The sequence below is a fragment of the Hippocampus guttulatus genome, chromosome 4 (genome assembly GCF_054856545.1).
Source record: "Hippocampus guttulatus isolate MCC_2025c chromosome 4, RoL_Hgut_1.0, whole genome shotgun sequence".
NCBI classification, from domain to species: Eukaryota; Metazoa; Chordata; class Actinopteri; order Syngnathiformes; family Syngnathidae; genus Hippocampus; species Hippocampus guttulatus.
This window is the reverse complement of record NC_141264.1, coordinates 17596682-17617334: the sequence shown is the minus strand read 5'-3', so window position 1 is coordinate 17617334 and position 20653 is coordinate 17596682. Positions and strand designations below refer to the sequence as shown.

Below are 20653 nucleotides of genomic sequence, written 5' to 3'. Positions count from 1 at the left end.
TCTGAAAGTGAGATTGTGGCGCTGACAGCAGTGTGGTTGAAATGTATCCATTTAAAATAACATACTATTAAAACGTATTCAATATTTTTTTAAATCCCGACAGTGTAGCTTGAAGTCATGTCGAACAAACTGTTGACAGTCAAGTCACAGTTGGTCAAATTACCTCCATGCATCTTAAAGTTTGAAATTAGCGTCCAATACTGGAAGGCATAAATTCCACTATCGGGAAAATAAAGACACGATTTCACGCAAGTACGGTCAGATCATGGTCGTGGAATTCAATATTAATGCCTCCTAATCTGAATTTGAGGCTAAAACGCAGGTTAACAACGTTGCATATTGAGGAAAGGAAAAAAAAATATCACGTGAGCGCCCCTTGGTGGCGAACCAGGGAACTCAAAACCAAGAGGCCATAGAAATCTAACAAAAATAAACTTGAACGTCATACAATTTTTCCTACATTACAGTAAAATATTTTTACTACATTTTACTGACATCCTACACTTAAATAAACACACCTAGATTGGACTTCTACCTAAATTGTGCATCCAGTACATCACCCGTATTGACTGTCAAGTACAAAAACAGCCAAAAGGAATATTATGCAAAATTTATTTTATTTACACAACAAATGGCACAGTGTGTTTGCACATACACACCCCACTCCACATACAGTACATAGTTTATTAGTTTCCTTCCTTAAAATCCTAAACCATTCAAGTGCAACAGTGACATGACTCTTCTGGCAGCAAATATTGCTCAAGAAAAACAGTATACTTCAATTAAGGCCATTTCAAGAGGTTGGATGATGAGCCCGTTCTTCAAGTCTTCGGAGACCACTGTCAGAAACCCATTAAAACACAACTGTATGCAATCAGACCTGACATTATACACCGAGGTGTGAGAAGATTTGATGCATCAATAGAACAAAGGGATGACTCCATGTGAGCATTTTTCCTTAAAAGGTTAAACCGAGGGACATATCCAAATGCAAAAATGACTATTTTACCCAATATTAAGTCACTGGCTTCTTAGCAAGAGTTTCGGCAACAAAATTATTTTTGTCAATAACAAACAAGGCTCTACACACTGCTTTCCTCCTGCACCCTGTATTTTTCAAAAGTGAAATATTATACCAAAATGAGGTAGCACTAATTTTTAAGTGTGAAATCGCATGCAAGCAAGTAATGGTTCTTCTTTAAGAGCATTTTAGAATTCCAACTTGCTGGATCTGACTTTTAAATTCCTTTCTCACATGTTTGGTTTGAACTTTGAAAAGAACACACAGAAGTGAAAAGAGAGCAGAAGGTAGGTAGGTGGGTTTGACTCAGTGGTGGGAATGGTAACAAAGCCCTGAACAGCAGAGCAATCAGCCAGCCAGTTTGCTTGCCACAATAGAAGTCTTTCTCTGAGGCAAATCCTGAGGCGTTGGGATGTGACCGCCAGTGATCTCGGACTTCTCAGACAGGGCTGATGGCAACTGCTTATTCTTCATTTTGGCCTTGGCCATGTTGTAGTCGCCAGAATCAAAATACTTTGGCTGGGTGAACAAAAATCAAGACTCAATATATTGATTAAATAAGATAGGGGTTCAACCATGATACCAACCCCTTTCTGAAGTCTTTTTCTCAGGAAATCCGATCCCCCGGGTTTGGCTCCAAGACCGGCGTACCTGGCCTTTAATTTGGCCTCTTCTGTTTTCTCTGGACTAATAACCGTATCATCCATTTCCTGTCGAAACAACGTACAGTCATACTTCTACACAGTTGGCAATATGGTGACCATTGGTCATAGTTTTTTTTTTTTTTTAACATAAAACGACGTTTGGCTTCACAACATTTAGCGTATACTCTGTTCCTTGGCAAATAAAAGCCCACAAAATTGAACCGTTAGATGTAAAGGTGACGTCAATTCTGACAAGGAGCCTCAATTGTTTCATACTCAAAAGAAACTGGATACATTGCACGAGGCAACCCATTTTACCAGCCAAACACATTCAACGTGTAGCGCTTACTTTCACGTTTCGAGCACAATTGGAAATCTCAGTATATAAATTGGAAGTGTGTTGTCACGGTGTTGAGGTTTGCACTTTTACTGGAAGTAAAAATGACTAACTTGGTGATAGCATCCCTTCGATTACACTGGCCGAGAGAAGCTAAATGCTAACTAGCCTAGTGCAAACCACTAACCCCTGAACAAGATTTTTTATGCTAGCCAAGTTAAGATCTTCTTCACACACATAAAAAAAGAGACAATTCACCCGTTCTTCCAACGTCCTCGTTCCTTCAGCCTCATCGGACATTTTACTCTTATTTAAGACGTGGCCTGCTGTTCAAAAACCCAGACAGACGTCCGACCCGGAGTGGGATGAAGTGTCCCTTCACAAGCAGCAGCAGCAGAGATACAAGTAGCTTTATGTGCTGTGGGCTGCTAAATTGCGCAATCGAGCCCGGATACTCCACTGACCCGAGTGGGCCCGAATCGACGCCTTTTATCTCGTCTTCCCGACTTCCGTTGTTTACATTGGACATTCTGATAACCTGTACAATTCTGCAAAACTGTCACCTTTGTCTTCAAGGTAGTTGTGGAGTTTATACTGTACTATTATGATTAATCGTCATCTGCGGAAGCCTTCCCTTCAAAAATATGCGCAATTGTACGCAGTACTGCATTCTTTATTTACATAAACTATTCACAAAGTAAGGGATCTTCGGCTTTCGAGTGGAATGAACCTCAAGTGCACGATAACCGCTGTAGGTGAACTTCATATGGCCTTCTCAAACGTTTTCAAGCACATGTCCAGTTGTTCAATGTTTCACTGGTTTTTACACAAATTGCAGTTTCAAAACACGAGCTGAATTGAAAAATTCAGGTTTTGTCAAGGACGTCAATATCTATGACTTTCTAGGAATTTCCCAGTCTTTCTGTATCTCTATTGCAACCTTACCTGATGATGACATTCTAAATTCAGTGACCAATTCTATTCAACAATTGTTAGGTGTCATCATGGACTGATGGATGTAAAAATATGAACATTATGATGAAGATTACTTTTTAAATATAAATTCAAAAACTGCATTTTTTTTTTTAGTGAAAAGTGTTTATTCTGTCATCTGTTGTCTTTTCTGCAGTAATGCAAGTCATTATATGAACACACACACAAAGGCCTCTGCAGAGGTCTTAAGTGGCAACCAGCTAGCGTACAGCACCAAATCCATTGCGAGTCCGTCGTGAAGAATTTATTGTGTAGATGTGCTGGTTACCAAACCACAGGAGAGTCTACTGAAAATTCGGTCAAAGTAAATGCCACACAAAACCAACACATTTAAATGTCCTCATCTCCCATGTCCACATCCTCTTGTAATTTCTGCACCATTTTCTCTTCCATTTGTTTGGGTTTTCCTGTAACAACAAACAAAAGATTTGTCTCCATTTTACTACACGTAACTTTCAGGAGTGACTCTAGGTTTTATTTTAAAAAAAATAAAAATCAAACAGCTTTCAACACTACGTCCGAATATGTACCTGCATGTGGTGCTTTGATGAGGTGAATATTCTTCTTCACTTCCTTGATGGCCTCTTCCTTCTCCAACTCTTTGCCCTTCTTTAATCTGCAAAATGGAGACCAAACAATTCTATCCAAATCTACCATATTTATTCAATAGAAATAGTAGTTGGATAAGAACAAGAGGAAAAAAACAGACAGAAAGAGCTGACATTGAAGAAACTGCCCACCTGTTCATGATAAATCTTGCTTGCCGTTTCAGTTTAATTTCTTCCACCTTCTTCATTGCTTTCACTGCAAAAATGACACACACTTGTCAATTTGAGCAAACAATAGACAAAACACTGTTGCTAAATGAAAAAAAAAAAGATTAAAAAAATGAAAAGCATGGTCATTTTTCTGTTTTTCTTAGTAGCACAGTCCAGTGTAAACAATCAACAGCACATCTGTACAATCTCATGTGATTTTACAGGAAAGCTGTATAAACAAATAACATGGCCATTATTTAGATAAATTTTCCCTTTGTAAGTCATTCAATTGCACAGAAGTAATTAAGTACCGGTAAGCTTGATCTAGTCAGTTATTTTATTTTACCGGTACGGTAGTTATTTTTCCTCCACATATTTGTAACAGGTACTTTAGTCAATTGTGAATGTGTTTAGCCTCTTTTGCATGTTCTCACCAACTCAGAATTTCTTCCCACAAACAATTTGTACCATACCTGTCTTATCCCACATCTCCCGGTTATATTTAACAGGAATATTTCTGCGTTTCTCGAACTCCAAAGAGTTATCCTGAAAGACAAACAATGAATGATGATAGAATCATGCAAAACTCATACAGCATATTTTGAAATATTTTTTACTTACCACTGTCAATTCCTTTCCAGCTGCCTTTCGGAATGCTTTGGTCCATCTGGTCTTTCTGGGGTTACGCTTCTTCTTGAAATTCTTATGGCATTTTGATTTGCAGAACCTGAATGTCTACAATTGTGTGCGGGAAGATAGTCAGAAAAACAAACTGCACTAAAATAACAATTTTGAAAAAAAATCGCATAAAATCCTAAGTGAAACCAATCTCCTGATTCCATAAGCAAATAATACATTTACTTAAAAACAGCAATACAAGGAACTTCGATTGATAAAAATAACAAGAAATTATTGAGAATTTGTTGTTACACACTCTATAGATTGAAATATCATAGAAAACATTTATTTTAGTGGGTCAAATAAAGTGACGCTCTCATAATCTTTATTTGTTCCATAGTCTTTTCATGTGGACGATAATAGTTTACAGCTGATGAAAACCCAAAGTTGACAGCTCAAAAAAATTGAACATTAGATTATATTAATCACTTTGGTCGTCCTTCCTCGAGCTCACACGGCTCCAACTGCCCCAGTATAGTTCAGTTGTATTTAACGTTTTCATAAAATTACATTTCCATTAAAATTTTAAACTTCATATATTCTGTCTCATTTTGATGAACATCTTGGCCGACCACGCCACTGTATTTTAACAGTCATGATGTTGATGCTTGGATAGCCAAGTATTTTTTGAGTGAGTACTTCGTGCCGTGTACAGCGGGACCTCAGTTTACGACGGTGTTGCGTTTCTATGGCTACGATGTAACTAGGATGTGTCCGTAGTCGGAGCGCCGTTTGTTATCTAAAAGCATTATATTAATTTTTCTTTTTAGGCTGTCAGTGTGGATTCCACGTGTCAACCACTGGGTGGCGCACTATCTCCATGTAAAAGGCCAAAACTGAAGAGCCTGCGCGAGTTAAATCCCTGGGTCCGTTCACGACTAATCAAAAGTAACCCGCGGCAAGCGCAAACCATAACTACTCACATGCACGCACACCTAAGAAAAACGTCAACGTAAAGACATGCTCGAGTCCATCTCCTCGGCGTCATTTTTTTAAAACAGCCACTCGAATTCCACGTGAGCACGTTAGATTCGGGTTTAGTATTGGCCGGCCACATGACGGGCCAACAGGACGTTCGATTGGCAAATTACTTGACTATTGACGAACAAAAGTATATCATACCTTGCAGTCATTTCGTACAAACATAACTCCATGTCCTGGGTACACCGGACCCGAGCAGAAATAACACTTTTCGATGCGCATCTTCACAGCAAAGCTGCTGCGTTCTACGCGTGACAACAACAAGGCCGGACGTTCAGCTCGACTTCCGCTTTGGTGAGCACTGAAAGTGTGACTTCAAAATATACTGCCCCCCGCTGTCCATACACCTAAATAGTTGACAAGTCAAATTATGTCATATCATGAAAATACAACAAATGCAAATATTTTTATGTAAAATATTTAAACATCCTGTATTTGTTTTTGTTTTTGGGGGTTTGGGGTGGTCCTGGAAGTCCGAAAAATGTTCATCAAGAATACAACATAGTTTATTAACTATGAAGGGGGTGAGGGCAATCAAAAATCACAGGGGTCTCAAACTCACGGCCCGGGGGCCATTCGCAGCCCACGGGAAAATTTAAGATTAAGATTAAGATATCCTTTATTTGTCCCGCAATGGGGAAATTACAGTCAGAATTCAGAAAGGAAACAACTGGGCAGGGAGAGGGAAAAAAAACCCCACGGGAAACCAAAAATCACCTGTGAAGTCCGGTTGTTGAGTGGTTAGCGCGTCGACCTCACAGTGGAGAGGTGCCGGGTTCAATTGCAGCTCCGGCCACCCTGTGTGGAGTTGGAGTCTATCTCAAAAGTCTTTGGGCAAAAGAAATGTTACACACAGCACTGGTTACAATGAATAACACTTGAGGAAACCTTTTCTTGCTCATCATGATGAATTTAAGTTCACGTTAACTTTGCTCTCAAAAGAGTTACTAACTCACTCAAGCAGACAATGAAACAGCAAGGTGGTTTTCCAAGAACAATTTTATTTATCATTCATTTGCGACAATGTTGAGAGTATCAAAAAGTCGGTTGCAACATTCCACCCCATAAAATACTTTGCTTTGTTGCACTCTTTGGGCTAAAATAAGTATTTTGGTATTCAAAAGCATGGAAATAAGAGAAAACATAATTTAAAATGACAATCAAGACTACTCACTATAAATCTACATTTGGCACCTGAGTCAAGTCGGCAAATTTGTCTGTGGCATTCATGTCAACATTTGTAATTATAGTAATGAACACAGAAACACTGAGCACGACATCAGCAATGTTAACTTGGGGAAATACCACAATGAAAATGGAGCATGTAATTACCAATATTTAAACGACCATCTAAAATGAAAAATTGTAACCAAATTCTCATTTAGGTGAAATCAGATCAGTACAAAAAAAATAAAAAATTAAGAACTTCGTAAAATGCCTTTCTACTAATCAAAACCGATTATAGCATATTTAAATTCAAATTATGTAAATGAACCCAAAGAAAATCACTAAATTAGAGACTTAAAGCTTCTTTGGTTAAGATAATTTGTATTACAACATATCAAAATTGATTATGTTGCTCTTCACACACATTGGGCTTCCATTTTGATAGTCAGAATCCACACCGGGACAGCAATATCACGGAGGCATTGATAACAATTCCCAATACATCACATGGGGTGAGGTTGCTGTGGAAGGTCAACGTTAAATGATGTACGCCCAAGGAATAAATACCATCATCTATCACTGACAAGACACACAGGATCAATCGATCGTGTCCACCTCATATTGCCGAGGATCAACTGAATGAAAAGCCACACCCAAGTGAGGAAGCAGACAACTCTTTGGATAATAGCATCGGCGTCACCGCTGCACTTAGCATTGGTCTCAAAGGCAAATGGAACACAAGCCACGGGGACTTGCGCTAAAGCTTTCACCAGACTAAAAGTTTACACCGAGAAAAGCATTCAAACCATTCGGAGAATTTTACATCAATGGCACGTAACAGTATTTTTGGCAAAGACACCCTTCATGTACATGGACCATATTTTTGGTTGTCTATTCTGACCAACTCTTTGGATACTAATGTTCCTGTCTTTGGAACAAGTATGGAAGGCCCTTTCAGTGTTAAGGCCGTGTTAAAGCTTTGAGTTCAGTACATTGAAAATGTCCAGCATCTCATACAACACAAATAGTTTGACAATATCTAATGCACTTGTTTTTTCTGTTCCAATGCACAAAAAACGTTGGTGGGGTGGGGACAACCAATGGGAACGAAAAGCTCTTTCAACCGCCAAAATCTGAACAAGATGTGGTTTCAAACACGGTTTGGAGGTAGCCATGGAGAGACAAAAACTGAGGTAGACAATCAAGCTCCAGTGGAAAAACAAATTAAATATGACCAAATGTATCACAGCACATTCTTGAAAACATTCATCATGGGTGAGCTTTGGTTTAGGACAGATAATGTCACAAAGACCAACAGGTAGAATGTTAAAAAAAAGAAAACAAAAGAATATGTTGGAACCAACATTTACACCAAATCCTGAGGTAGATCTGAAGAAAATGCTCATTTCCTCCTTCACAGCAGCTGACTTCCTGTTCTTTTGTGCCACAGGAAATAAGCAGAGGGCTCAAACCAGGAAGCAAACGAGGTAGAAACGGTCATTCTTGGAGCCGGTTGATAAATGGAGTGCTAGCTGCGGTCCGAGGCGCAGCGTGACCGAGCGGTGTCCAGCGCTGAGAGATGGTAGCAAACGTATTTCTCGTTTTCCACTTGCAAAGATGGCTTTGGCTCAGCTACAGCTGCATCATGAGGTTGCTCGAAAGATTTGGGTCCAGAGCTTTGGCTGGTCGACGGATTGCTGATCTCCTCATTGCTTTCCTCGGTGGAGTAGTGTCCCGAGTCTCCCGTCCCTTGGCTGCTCTCACTGCTTTGCGAGCTCTCAGTGGGAAAAGGTCCGAAGATGATCTCACGAGATGATGGAGGCAGAGGCGCAGCGCCTAAATGCTCCTCATACCGCAGAATGGTTTTGCCAGTCTCATACAAGCGGACCCTCCCCTCAACCTTCAGACAAGAACAAATAGACCTCAAATTAAAAACTTTTTTGTAAGACGGAAAGTGATGAAGTCACATTACATCAATCTCTGTTGGTGTGTTGACATCCTTGTTGAAGAGAGGCCACCTCTTGCTTTGATTTTTAGGCATGACAGGACCAGCAGTATTTATTCCCATATTAGATCCACCCTGAAACACATGAATGTACATTATAATTCTGCTTTTGAAATAACAACATATTTCAATGCTTTTTGTTGTTCCTCGTCTCACTTTGGCATCGATGAAGTTGGTACTCATCATTGGTATAAGAGCCTCAGCGTTCTCGACTTGGCGCTCGTGAGGCAAAGAAAGCCCTTCACCGGGTGGCACAGCAACAACTTTATGGCTGGATGATTTTCTAGAGCAAAACGGTACACGATAGAAATGCCAGTTAGAGAGAGAAAGTAACCATTTTGTAATTTGACAGTGACACAACAATTGAGTACCTTGGTCTCCCTTTACTGATGAGGATCAAGGCACACATAACAATACAGGCCAAGGCAATGCTCACTCCAACAATGATTCCAGTCATGGATCTCTGGTCTATGTGGTACAGACCATCAGAGAAGACTGAAAAATCAACAAGACAGTAAACTACGACTGAACAGAAAGACAACTTTAAGAATACAGTGGAGTATAATGCCGCAGGATGCAGTGTCACACATGATCGTAGACGCGTTGTGGTGCTTTCTGATCATTCTCATTCTAACTTTTTTTGGACAATAAAGTTGTACTTGACTTGAACGTCTAAGTTATAAATGTAAGTAATGAATACAGAACTCACATGAAATCTGCTGTTTCGACAACATGCAATCACAAACCGATGACACCTACCCGCGGTGTGCTGAAATCTATCCGAGTGCCAGGCGTTTCTGTTGCGTTGGATATTTCCACGTTTCATAGCCAGCTCAACGACATCTGAGAAAGGCCCGTCCCCCACCTGGTTGGAGGCAGAGATCTTCACCAGGTAGACGTTCCCTGGTTCGAGCTTCTCCAGAAGAGCCATCGTATGGCTTCCTGTTAATGGTAGAAGATGCCGACATTAGGGGGGTGTAATACAAAAACGGAGAGCTGAGGAAGGCTCCAATGATAGTGAGGTGGAGCACACAGGCTTATAAATATTACATTAAAAAAAACGTTACTGGAAGTCAGCATCAATTAGACAGCGAACAAGAGAGCAAAGCACACCTCACTTTCAGGTGAGTTGTGTGGCTAGTTTTGCCACATATCAATGTTATTGCATACTCGAACCATGTCTGAAAATATGTCTCTTGCTGTAGAAACGTTTCTGTGGTGCACTGCTCACCCTCTCTTTGAATTATTTGCCAGCGTCCAGCCATCCAGGATGTTTGGGAAGCGTAGAGGATAGTATAGTGTGTGACCACCACATTGGGCTCTGTGGGCTCCTTCCAGGATACCAATGCTGTGTCATCCTCAATCACAGTTAGTTTCACTCCCATAGGTGGTCGTCTGGGAGCTGGGGACAAAGCCACAATGAATAATTACATATACAGTACATGAAGAAATGATTGAGGCATTTAAATAAAAGGTTTATGTGTACATTATAAATATTAAAGGAAAAAAATCCAATTGACTATGTATTTGGGTGGCAAATTGATCACCTGCTGGTTGTGTGCGATGGTAAACCACATGGCTCCAAGGACTCGACATCTGATCCACATGAAGGCGTACCACAAACTCATAGCGAGTGTTTGGATCCAAATTTTGCACTGTTATATTCTCTTTGGTACTGCGGAAAAGAAACAACATTGTTAACCTCAAATCCAGAACACTTTATTATCTTCAGCAAACACCGTACAGACTGTAACACGACACAGTGCACAAAAAGTTTATTTAACACAAAGGTTTTGGAATGCTATCTTACGTTTGGAGGTAGCGAACGGCAGAAGCATTGTGCGTGCCCACAATCGTGTAGCGGACAGTATAGCTGATGGCCTTTCCAGAGAGGAAAGTAGGACGGCTCCAACGTAAAGACACTTCAGAGGAATTGCTGGCCAAGACAGTCACATGATCTGGAGATGGCGGGTAGGCTGCCATTTGGTCTCGAGCAGCTTTATATGGCCAAAGAAATAACATGAGTACAAAAGTAAGCAAATGAGATTTCAAAGCAGAAATGGACTCACAGACACATCCCGGGGTACTGATGGCTTGGTCTGTCTCATAGCCGTCTCCATCTTGACTCAGAGCCAGGATCTTGATACGATATCTTCGCCTAGGATCTAAAAGACAAACAATTCATTTTATTTCAGCCGTTGGTCCCAAAAGATTACCATGAACAACCCAAACTGGAGGCAAACAAATAGCATTAAACGAAATAAAACTGACAAGGGTATGTTCATGGTAACAAGGCTAAAACAAAAATCAGAACTAATAATCTAAATGATTAGTTCTACTACGCTAAGCTTTGAGTTGGCAGATATTGATAGTACTGAGCTATTGGGAATTGCACACACCGCTCACCCCACAGTCTCAATTGTAACTGCACAAGCAAGTTGGCATGCAATGCAGATGAGTCAGTAATCAGTAGAATTTTGTTTGTCTGGAGGGTAAACTGTGGACCAAAAAACTTGACGTGCTAGAAAAAAAAAAACTGACTGGAATCAGCATGAGAAGTTTAGTTTTATCAGCATCAAATTTGAACTCAACAGAATTTTTTTTTCTTCAAATTGTTCCCCAGTGTTATTCGTTGCCATCTAACAAGAGCATGAGAAAGATCAACCAACCCCTTAAAATATGTTCGTATGATCAAGAGTCAAACTTGCCTACAATTCTAAATATAAAACTAAAAAAATCCAATTATTCAAATCCAATATGTACAATTAAACATTGTTGCATGATCCTTTGTAATTAAAAGTACACATTTCAAGACGCCAAAAAGATCAGAGTCTTTGATATGTTTTTAACCTATACAGCGACCGTTGTCTGGGCTCCTAAATCAGGACATTTTAGCATGTGTTAAGATTAGTTTTATGCCTTCTAGTGTGAAAGGTCAGCTTATGGGTATTGACCATGGAAGGCGGGTGTCCAGGTCTGTTGTGGGGGTTGGGCCACAGGGTAGCCTTCAGCTGCTGGGAGCCGAGCCCCATGGGACCGGGGATGGGGGTGACTCGGGTCACCGGGTCAGGCCAAGATAGAACAGACGGAATCTGGGCGCAGGACTTTCGGATGGGAGAGGGGCCCCTTTTGTTTCCCCTCTCATACTCTTCCTTGTTGTAGTCTTCAACTTGGAGCAAGCGTGGCTCAAAAGCAAGAGTTGTGCACATCAGCTAGAGTTCGAGCCTGTTTCCATTTAAGAAGGGGATAAATATCAGTCTTTCCCATTTCAGCATATAAAATAAAAAGAGGAATCACACAGCTTTGCTTGGTGATTCACAGAAAGCTGAATTATACTTGACTCAGTATTACTCAGCTCCGGTTCATATTGATTATTGGAGGGGTTTTTTTTTTACATGGACAGCACGAAAAAGCCATGGGGGCAGGGTACTAATCCAAGACTGCTGTCTCATGGCTAAAGGTCAGTGGTCCTGTCCAGTTCTGACCAATCCCAGGGGTCTGTTGTGTGTGTGTGTGTATCACGGTCCAGCTAAAAGGGGGAGGCGGTCAAAATCTGGTAAGGCAGGTCTGGCCCTGAGCTCAACACAATAGCCAGGGGTAATTATGCAAGTCAGTTGATGGGAAACGGTGGTGGGAGGGACATCTGGACACTGACCTCTAACCTGGGAGCCTGATCCCACTCAATACTGCACGCAAACTGGAGCGGTCAGCTCACATTGATCTGTGTTGCGGGTGCGAATGCAAATGCGGCACCCAACGGGCCCACTGAGGGTGGATAAAGCACACACCAGACGTATGCTAATGTTATCATCAGCATCGTCGTTCACTCTTACCAAGGCCGCTTATGATGTAGGTGTAGGTCTGAGCCTGCAGCTGGATGACGGGCTGTTCTGGTTGGCTTTCCTCATGGTAACGCAGGCGATAGCCAAGGACAGCCTCCATCTCCGGGGCGGTTTGCCAGCGCGCCACAATGGAAGTGCAGTTCAGCGGCTCAAGTTGGAGAATAGGGGCCGAAGGCACTGAAAGGGCACAGAGGGAAGCCATGAGATCAATACAAATTCACGACTGGAAGACCACAAACAATACTAATACTTTGAACCACACATCAAAGGAACTGGACGGAGTGCAGGCAACGGCTGCAATGCAGCATGATCACGAACTACTTTTAAAAATATGAGGGCAAAGTGGCTTCATGTAGCACTGTTGGGCAGTTCATCAACACAAATGTATATAAGGCCATAATGGAAAAACCAAGCTGGGCAGAAGACACCAGGATGTGAAAAGAGGCTATTCTTCACCCCCCCAACACAGACGCCTGAGGGCCTCTCTTTATGACCCGTGACTGAGGCCGCGCTTACACCACTGACAGCGCAGGGCAAAGGTTCCCGAGTAACCAACACAAAAGCTACAGGATAATGCTACAAGAACAAACTCTAGACATTAGATGGCCCTGAAGAAGGACCCCCAAAAAGTAGAGATGGGATTGTTTTGTTCTTTTACTCTGTACGCCATGCAAGGAAACCTTAACGTGATAACAAAACATTACATAAAAGTAGTGACATAGAACTTCTAGAACTGCATTTCTAATTCAATTAGGGAGCATCTTCCAAGACAATGTAACTTTGTGAGAAACGTTTGAGGAAGGCCCTTTTCTGTTGCAGCATGAGTCAGAGTGAGCTCCACAAAGATGTGCTTGGATGAGTTTTCTGCGGAAAGACTTGAGACCCTTGACCTCAACCCCATCAAACACCTTTTGGATGAACAAGAAAAGAGACTGTGAGATTCCTCTCCAAAATAAATAACCTCTAACTCAGGGGTAGGGGAAAGTGCGGTTCCTCGAGAGCGATATCCTGCCTGTTTCAGATGTCTCTCTACTTCAACACACCTGGTTCAAATGATCAGCTCATCGGCAAGCTCTGTCGAGGACCGAAAGGATCATGAACAACTAACCTCACAAATGCTCTATGAAGCTCTAAGATGTATGCAACAGGTGCAGAACTAAACCATAACTTTGTGACATTTCGCCCCCCCCATCTCCTGCTTATTTACCTTTGAGACTGGAAGTCTTCGGTGTGCGGTGGGATGTCCACGCTGAGGGCTCACACCAACCCATGCGGGTGGCTGCAGCCATGCGGAGCAGGTAGATGGTGTCTGGCTGGAGGCCTTCCAGGAGATACTCGGTGCTGTTCTGAGGCAGCTCCACAGAGATGACTGTGCTGTCTGCAGCCGTGCGGTACGACAGCCTGTACGCCGACACACGACCGCGGCTGACTTTCGAGGGAAGCTGCTGCCAGCTCACCTGGATATCTGTTGAGTTGTGGCTCATCAAACGTAGTTCTGGTGTACGCAGAGGCACTGAAAAATAGTGTGGAACTATATGAACATACTGGTCTGACTATAAACAGTCCCATTTGTATTTCCTACGAATACAAAATGCATGTTTGAAGAGTAAAACTAGCAATGGTAAATGACGAAATCCCCGTTCCTTATTGCCACGCTAAAGGTGCTCTGGAGACACATGATTTACATTCACCTTAACTCAACTGTCAGAGTGATTGATTGCAAGGAATGCTGGGAGTTTCAAAGCTCACCATCCTCCAGGGTGTGTTGACTGACTTGATCAGACATACGACTGGCTCCCATTGGCATGTAAGCCACGATGTAGAAGCTGTAATTCCTAGCCGGCTCAAGGTCATCGATAATGTAGCTGGTTGTGTCGTTGCCGATCACAACTTGGTATTCTTCGTTGTTCAGACCTGACAAGCAGTGAATCGGAGAGCAGGTTAGGTTTGTCAATTGCAAGAAAAATAAACACTAAAAGTTTGATGCTTTAAAAAAAAAAAGTCTGACGGTGATTCTTTTGTCAAACTATCACAAAATTGTAACGATTTGACATCATATTTACTATTCTCATGGGTCTTTCTGGTAACGATTGCCTTTTATGTACCTCGATATGTTAAATATTATACTAAGACAGCGGTGGCCAACCAGTCAGAGACTAAGAGTCAATTTTTTTACTGTGTTACTGCAAAGAGCCACATCTTACACATGGGCATCCCATCAGTGATCTGATTGGTTGGCCTCTATGTCAATCAAGTAACGGGATTGATGATAGGCTGACGTAGTACGTTCTGTGTATTTAGTGCCTTTGTTTGATAGGCAGCGCCACTGCCGAATGTGTTTTTGACGCTTGTCGTGTGAAAGCCCGGGAGCCGCATTGAACCAGCCAAAGAGCCGCATGCGGCTCCCGAGCCGCAGGTTGGCCACCCCTGTACTAATAAATAACTCAGTACGATGCAGTACAGTTCAACACAACAGCAAACAACAATCACACCTACATTGTCCAATGTATGTAGAGTATATATTGTCCTGTATTGTATTACTGTCCAATGCCTGTTGTGTATTGTATACTGTATGTATTGTTCAATGTATGTAGCGGCATGGGGGGCCTGTCCTCCAAGACAAGTTTCTCCTATGGGAGACCAAATAAAAAGTCAAATCAAATCAAATCAAACAAGAATGAACAGATTTACTATTTTTTATAATATCTTTCAATTACTCTTTAGAACTCATCAGATTTTGCCAGTGTGACCAATGGAGTGGCCTGTGAGAATATGTATACTGCACAAGAAAAGTGTGACGACCATACAGCTACTGTATATACGATTCTAAAAGATATCCAATACTTTTCAGTACATATGAGAGATGTTTAGTCCACAGTGGGTTTCTAAGCCTATTAGGTAAAGTACCGGTAATCATTTCAATGGAGTATTTCCATTCCCTCCTCTCTGAATAGCAACAAAACGGCAGCTTGCCAAGGACAGCGACTCACATAAGGCACTCATCAACTTGAGCATTTTTCTCAGATAGAGAAACGCACATCTTCACAGTCTTGGTGGTCTCACCTTCAGCCTTCATATAATGAATAGAGTAGGCGATGACTCTGTCTGCATTATAGAGCGGTCTCTCCCACGCCAGCAAAATGGCCGAGCTTGAGATGGTCTCGGCGTGGATGTTCCTGGGAGCGCTGGGCCTGTCCTCTGACATAACAACAATAAGGCGAGCTAAAGACAGCACAGAACCTTGTTCACTCTCTGCTATGCACTGATAGATGGCATCGTCCTCTGCGATGATCTGGGTAATCACCAATTTACTGTGGAGAAAAAAAAACACAATCAATACAAGGCTGAAACCCTTGAGTCAATTTGTGTAATAAATCTGTTTGGAATACCTGTTGTACATCTTAATTCGCCCATTTAAATGAACCTCTTCGCCATTCTTTAGCCAGCTAATGCGGGGTCGGGGGACGCCTTCGGCTTGGCAAATAAACCGGGCAGTGCCGGCTCTCGGGCGGGTCTGGCTCTCGGGCCTCTCAACAATAGCTGGCGGCACTGAAACAGTGATTGACAAGAAATGGGTTAGGTTCCACAAATATCTTGCATCTTATTTTTACACAGCAAGCCAAATCACAAGATTGCAATATAATTGAGTATACCTTGGACAGTGAGGTTGGCAGCAGCTATGGTGTAATTGCGGGTTCCAGGGGTGGTGGCTCTGCAGAGGTAGACTCCACTGTGCTTCGAGTTGACGTCGGTTATAACCAGGTTCCCATTGCCCAACACTTTTGCTTTGTATACATCAATGGGTTTACTATCAGCGCGGCTCCATGAAATGATGGGCCAGGGGTTTCCGGTGGCTAAGCACTCTAGCACCACGGTTTGGTGCAGAGAAACAGTCAAGTTCTGAGGTCCGGCGATGATTTTGGGCCTCTGGCGGGTTTTAGCGCCCACACCTTCTAATAAAAGAAGGAACTTTTTTTTAAAAACACATCGGCCATTAAAAATGATTAAACCACGTTAGTGTAGTCTTTTCACCTTGACTGACTGTCAGCTTTGCCTCTCGACTCTTCTGTCGACTTCCGATGTTAGTTGCAACACATCGGTACTGCCCGGCATCCTTCAGTTGTACGTTGTGGATCTGAAGGACTCCATTGGGCAAAACTGTAATTCTGCACATAAACAAATTAGCACATGGGTCAAACTAGGGGGATAGAACAGAGTTTAGTACACTATGATGTATGCCTAACGGCCAAGTGCTTTGGTACTTTTCAAAGTAACATGACTGCATGTGAAATGACTCAAGGTCAATTGTAAGTACCGGTCTGTTTGTAGCGGCAGTGTGCTTTGGTTAAACTCCCAGGTGATGGTGGCAGGGGGTCTGGATGTGACTGCACATGAGAATCGGGCCACCGAGCCCGCGGTCACCTCCATAGGCAATGGCTGTAACAAAAACTCTGAAATACCTGAATAGAAATAGAAAAGACAAATCAACACACACACAAAAAAAGTGTGATATATATATTTGTATTAGGCAGAACATGCAAAGCGCTGATGGATAACAATTGTTTCTGGGTGAGCAACTCATCATCGTGACCCTGTAATTAAATGAAATCCCATTTTTGCTTTTGCACAGATGAGCTCTGAGTTGATATGCTGACCAGGATCAATAGAAGAATGACACGAGAAGTTGCATCTAAAAAAAAAACTATTGATTAATTACAATATACTCTAGTAGGGATAAAGTCGTACACATGGTCCTTAGTTCAGAGATAATGCGGGTCTTTTAGTCAGCTAAGATTCTACATAAAATATTGAAGTACAGAAACATTTTGTGTAAATGTGGCTTGAAACTGATAGTTAGGCTGAATTTTCATTGTGTGGTCAATACACTCCACGTGAGGCCTTTCCATAAACTCTAACAAACACACAACTCCTAATCTGCATTGATGTGAAGGGCCCTCTTTAAAATATCACCAATGACCTTAACTCATTAAGGTGATAACTCTTACGCTCATCCCCCCTGCACACAAGAAACAAGTCAATATCATGTTAAAGAAAATCAATACCCCTTAATCCCCACTGAAACTCCACATTAAAATCAAAAGTTTTGGGAACACCAAATTTAAGAGGAACCATGTCATTTACAACCTAATCTCATCTATCATGCACATAGAAAGACGGGCACGTTTTAAGACATATACAGTATGTGGTGGATCACCTTAATTGGGCCCCGAGTGCTTTTACAGTGTGTTTTTTGTTCTTAAAAACTAGTGCCTTTAATTACACGACCCGAGGTTTAAAACAATTGGCAAAAAGTTGTGTTACAAATATGTTATCAAATTTAGGAGAAACTGGGAGGGGGCAGTGAATGCTAATCTGCTAATATGGTCTGCTGAAAGAAGAAAATCAATGTCTAGGTCAAAAAGCACAAAGGTTTCTCTTAAGAGGTCAAAGCTAAATTCAACCCCATGTCTGTTGAATCAAATCTAAGCCTACAAGCAGGACTGAACGTTATGGCATAATTAATTTGTATCCAAAAGGTTATCCTGCCTTTCTTATCTTCCTTGCATCTTATATCATTTGGTAGAACATAAAAGGTGGACATTTTAACATTCTGACAGCCTGTGTTCTACCAGGAATTATGATGAAAGTGTTGATCAGGTTGGACGCGAGCAAAAAGCCTCCCTGAATGGTTTTAGAAGGCCAACATCGCTCACGGTGGTATTTGGGCATGTTCATTCACAAGAGAAAGTGTCCCACATTGAACAAAAGGCCTCTGCCTGACAGGGCAACACAGGGGTCAATCCAATGAAAGGGATCGTGTCCTGGGAGCGAACGCAGCAGGCCAGCCCAGTCACAGCAGCCATGTGACATCACAAAGTCCTTCTCTGCTGACCTCTGAACCCCAGGACCTCTGGACAGAAGGCAAGCAGCGAAGGGGGCCCATCCTCCAACTCCACGCCTACAGATGACCAAAACCTTTAACCCCTTCTCTCACAAAAGACTCTACGCTGGACTCAACTTGTCTTTTGGGGTGGGTTTATGTGGTCTTTTATTTTAATTTTTTTGGAACTAGTAATAGGGTACTAATTCTCTTAAAAGAGACAATGACGATAAAGACATCAGCATAGGAAATGCAATATACTGGTACTTACAAGTTTATAGTTGCAGTTTTTTTCCCTGTAAGTGAGCTCATAATTTGTGTTGGTAAACATGGCAAAATATTGGTGTCGAAAGTTACCCTAAACTTCCTGTATTCAATGTCAACATCAGTATATTTATGCTAGCCATGCTGGTTTCCATTACATTTGCTAGGGATATGCTTCCTCAGACAAATGAACAACATCCACGGTAGATCAGGCCCATTGAACAGACACAGCTGTCCTATCCACTGATATGTGCACAAACAAATGCGCTCAAAACCTAGTCTTTTCTTCTGGGGTGGTCAGGGGTACTCCAAACAAAGCCGAAAAGCCAAACGGCCTTTCAGAGATTCCTCTGTGTAGCGGACCATTCAGCGATTACACAGAGCCAAAGCCTATGGGGACAATGCAATGCCACTGACCAAACGAAGGCTATGGGTAATTTTGTGGGGGGTGGGGGTGGGGTATATTTAGACTTTGGACTCCATCTATTTTTTTTCATTAAAAAAAATATAAACCTCAAACAGACCTTATTCTGACCAATTCGAACTACTTTGACTTTGTGGGGCTTTTCCTAATTATTGCTGAAAGAAAAAGGGAGAGATACATCTGCTTCCCATCTCCAGGTTAATAACCCATAAACTTGCCATGGTGACACAATAAACTGAATATTGCCTCATACTACTCTCAATGCAGTTTTTAAGAGCCCAATACTTACTTGCGATAGTCAGGCGTGATCTTTGGCTAAGTATGGCTCCAAATTTGTTCTTGGAGAGGCACTGATAGAATCCTTCATCTGACTCCTCCTTGGTATGCTTTATCTTTGGTATGTACAAGGAGCCGTTTGGTAAAAGCTGGATGTGTTCACTTTCTGCCAATTGAACACCGTTTTTCAGCCACTTGATGGCGACGGGAGGATGCCCGTGAGCCTGGCAGTCCAAGACAGCAGGGTCCTTTGGTAAAACGGTCACATCACTGGGCTCAGTGATGAACGACAACTCACTGAAACATAAAACACCTGTAGGGGGAGAAAGCAATATTAGGGACGGATTGATAATGCTTCAGGATTACAAGCCTTATCAAGCATGCGCATATATAATAATAATAATAATAATTTTGTAATTTCCCCATTGCGGGACAAATAAAGGATATCTTAAAGATATATATATATATAACTCAAATCTACCACACTGCAATAAAATACAATATGTCTACAGATGGTACATTAGGTATCATGATGTATGTATCATGTTAAAAAAGGCAATAAAATGACCCATGTAATAGCATGGACAACATAAATGCAGATAAACATGACGAGTCCCAGTTTTACATCAAAGAAAATAAAACAGTAATACAAATAATGTAATTTTCTTGTGATGTGATCGTGCACAACAATATTCATAATGATGCTGTTTCCAGTGTGAAAATGTAGCACCTAAATATTTCAGTGTCTGTTATGCCTTACTAAAATAAATGTCAAATGAACGATGTCTCGGTAGAAAGAAAGAAATACAGTAACGAAGGAAAGAGAGAAAGAAAGAAAGAAAAACATACATTTATTGCATTACAACTGGAGTGAATAAGAATGTTAGGGTGATATCAGAAAAGCATAGAAATATTGCTGTGGAATATGGTCATAAACAAAAGCAAGTTCTTTCAGCTAGCTCTCATTCAAAAGCACATGTCACGTCAGCTTCGGTCAACAAGGATGGACACAACTATCAAGCAACAAGACACTTACTTGGTGAATACAGAAAGTAAACCAAAAACAGCAAGTCTTTCATCTTAAACTTCGCCATTTATCCACAGTGCAGTCTCATTTTCGCCCGAAAGCGAACCTCCACGTTCCTACGTATGGCTTGGAGGTGCCCCAATCACTAAATCGCTCCAAGCAGAGCAACTCCAGCAGTACCGAGGTGCAGGGGGGCGCCCCCACCCTCCAGTTTACTCTCTCACGCATGCGCAGACTACGTGGTCAGAAATTCAACTAATTCAGGTAGCGACATTACATAGAAATAGCACTGATTGTACCTTACAAAAAGCTGTTTCTGATGTTTTGCACCCTTTGTGTACATAGATAACGTGAC

At 41.7% G+C, this 20653-nt stretch overlaps 3 protein-coding genes across 5 annotated transcripts; all 3 read right to left on the bottom strand.

The window, feature by feature from the left end:
* Positions 1-598: 598 nt before the first annotated feature.
* LOC147206292 (cAMP-regulated phosphoprotein 19-A-like) lies at positions 599-2468 on the bottom strand. Of its 2 annotated transcripts, none has more exons than XM_086110173.1 (3): positions 2240-2468; positions 1609-1731; positions 599-1540 (listed from the first exon to the last, which is right to left on the bottom strand). In XM_086110173.1, the coding sequence occupies exons 1-3, from the start codon at positions 2300-2302 to the stop codon at positions 1370-1372; spliced, it is 357 nt and encodes a 118-aa protein (XP_085966299.1). In that variant the 5' UTR covers positions 2303-2468; the 3' UTR covers positions 599-1369. The 2 variants fall into 2 exon arrangements, with proteins under 2 accessions (XP_085966299.1, XP_085966300.1); XM_086110174.1 differs by having other exon boundaries at positions 2261-2460.
* Positions 2469-3078: 610 nt separating this feature from the next.
* On the bottom strand, positions 3079-5696 carry rsl24d1 (ribosomal L24 domain containing 1). The gene is made up of 6 exons (XM_086110178.1): positions 5554-5696; positions 4375-4488; positions 4227-4299; positions 3736-3799; positions 3526-3611; positions 3079-3402 (listed from the first exon to the last, which is right to left on the bottom strand). The coding sequence occupies exons 1-6, from the start codon at positions 5632-5634 to the stop codon at positions 3326-3328; spliced, it is 495 nt and encodes a 164-aa protein (XP_085966304.1). The 5' UTR covers positions 5635-5696; the 3' UTR covers positions 3079-3325.
* A 768-nt stretch (positions 5697-6464) lies between these two features.
* Positions 6465-20419, bottom strand: LOC147206290 (protogenin B-like). 2 transcript variants are annotated; one of them, XM_086109051.1, is made up of 19 exons: positions 20308-20419; positions 19285-19584; positions 16742-16886; positions 16459-16592; positions 16080-16379; positions 15816-15975; positions 15490-15737; positions 14176-14340; positions 13634-13939; positions 12418-12603; positions 10654-10749; positions 10395-10581; positions 10132-10259; positions 9816-9986; positions 9344-9526; positions 8956-9079; positions 8741-8867; positions 8552-8659; positions 6465-8479 (listed from the first exon to the last, which is right to left on the bottom strand). In XM_086109051.1, exons 1-19 carry the CDS (start codon positions 20363-20365, stop codon positions 8108-8110), a joined length of 3498 nt encoding a protein of 1165 aa, XP_085965177.1. In that variant the 5' UTR covers positions 20366-20419; the 3' UTR covers positions 6465-8107. The 2 variants fall into 2 exon arrangements, with proteins under 2 accessions (XP_085965177.1, XP_085965178.1); XM_086109052.1 differs by having other exon boundaries at positions 16080-16376.
* Positions 20420-20653: the final 234 nt, after the last annotated feature.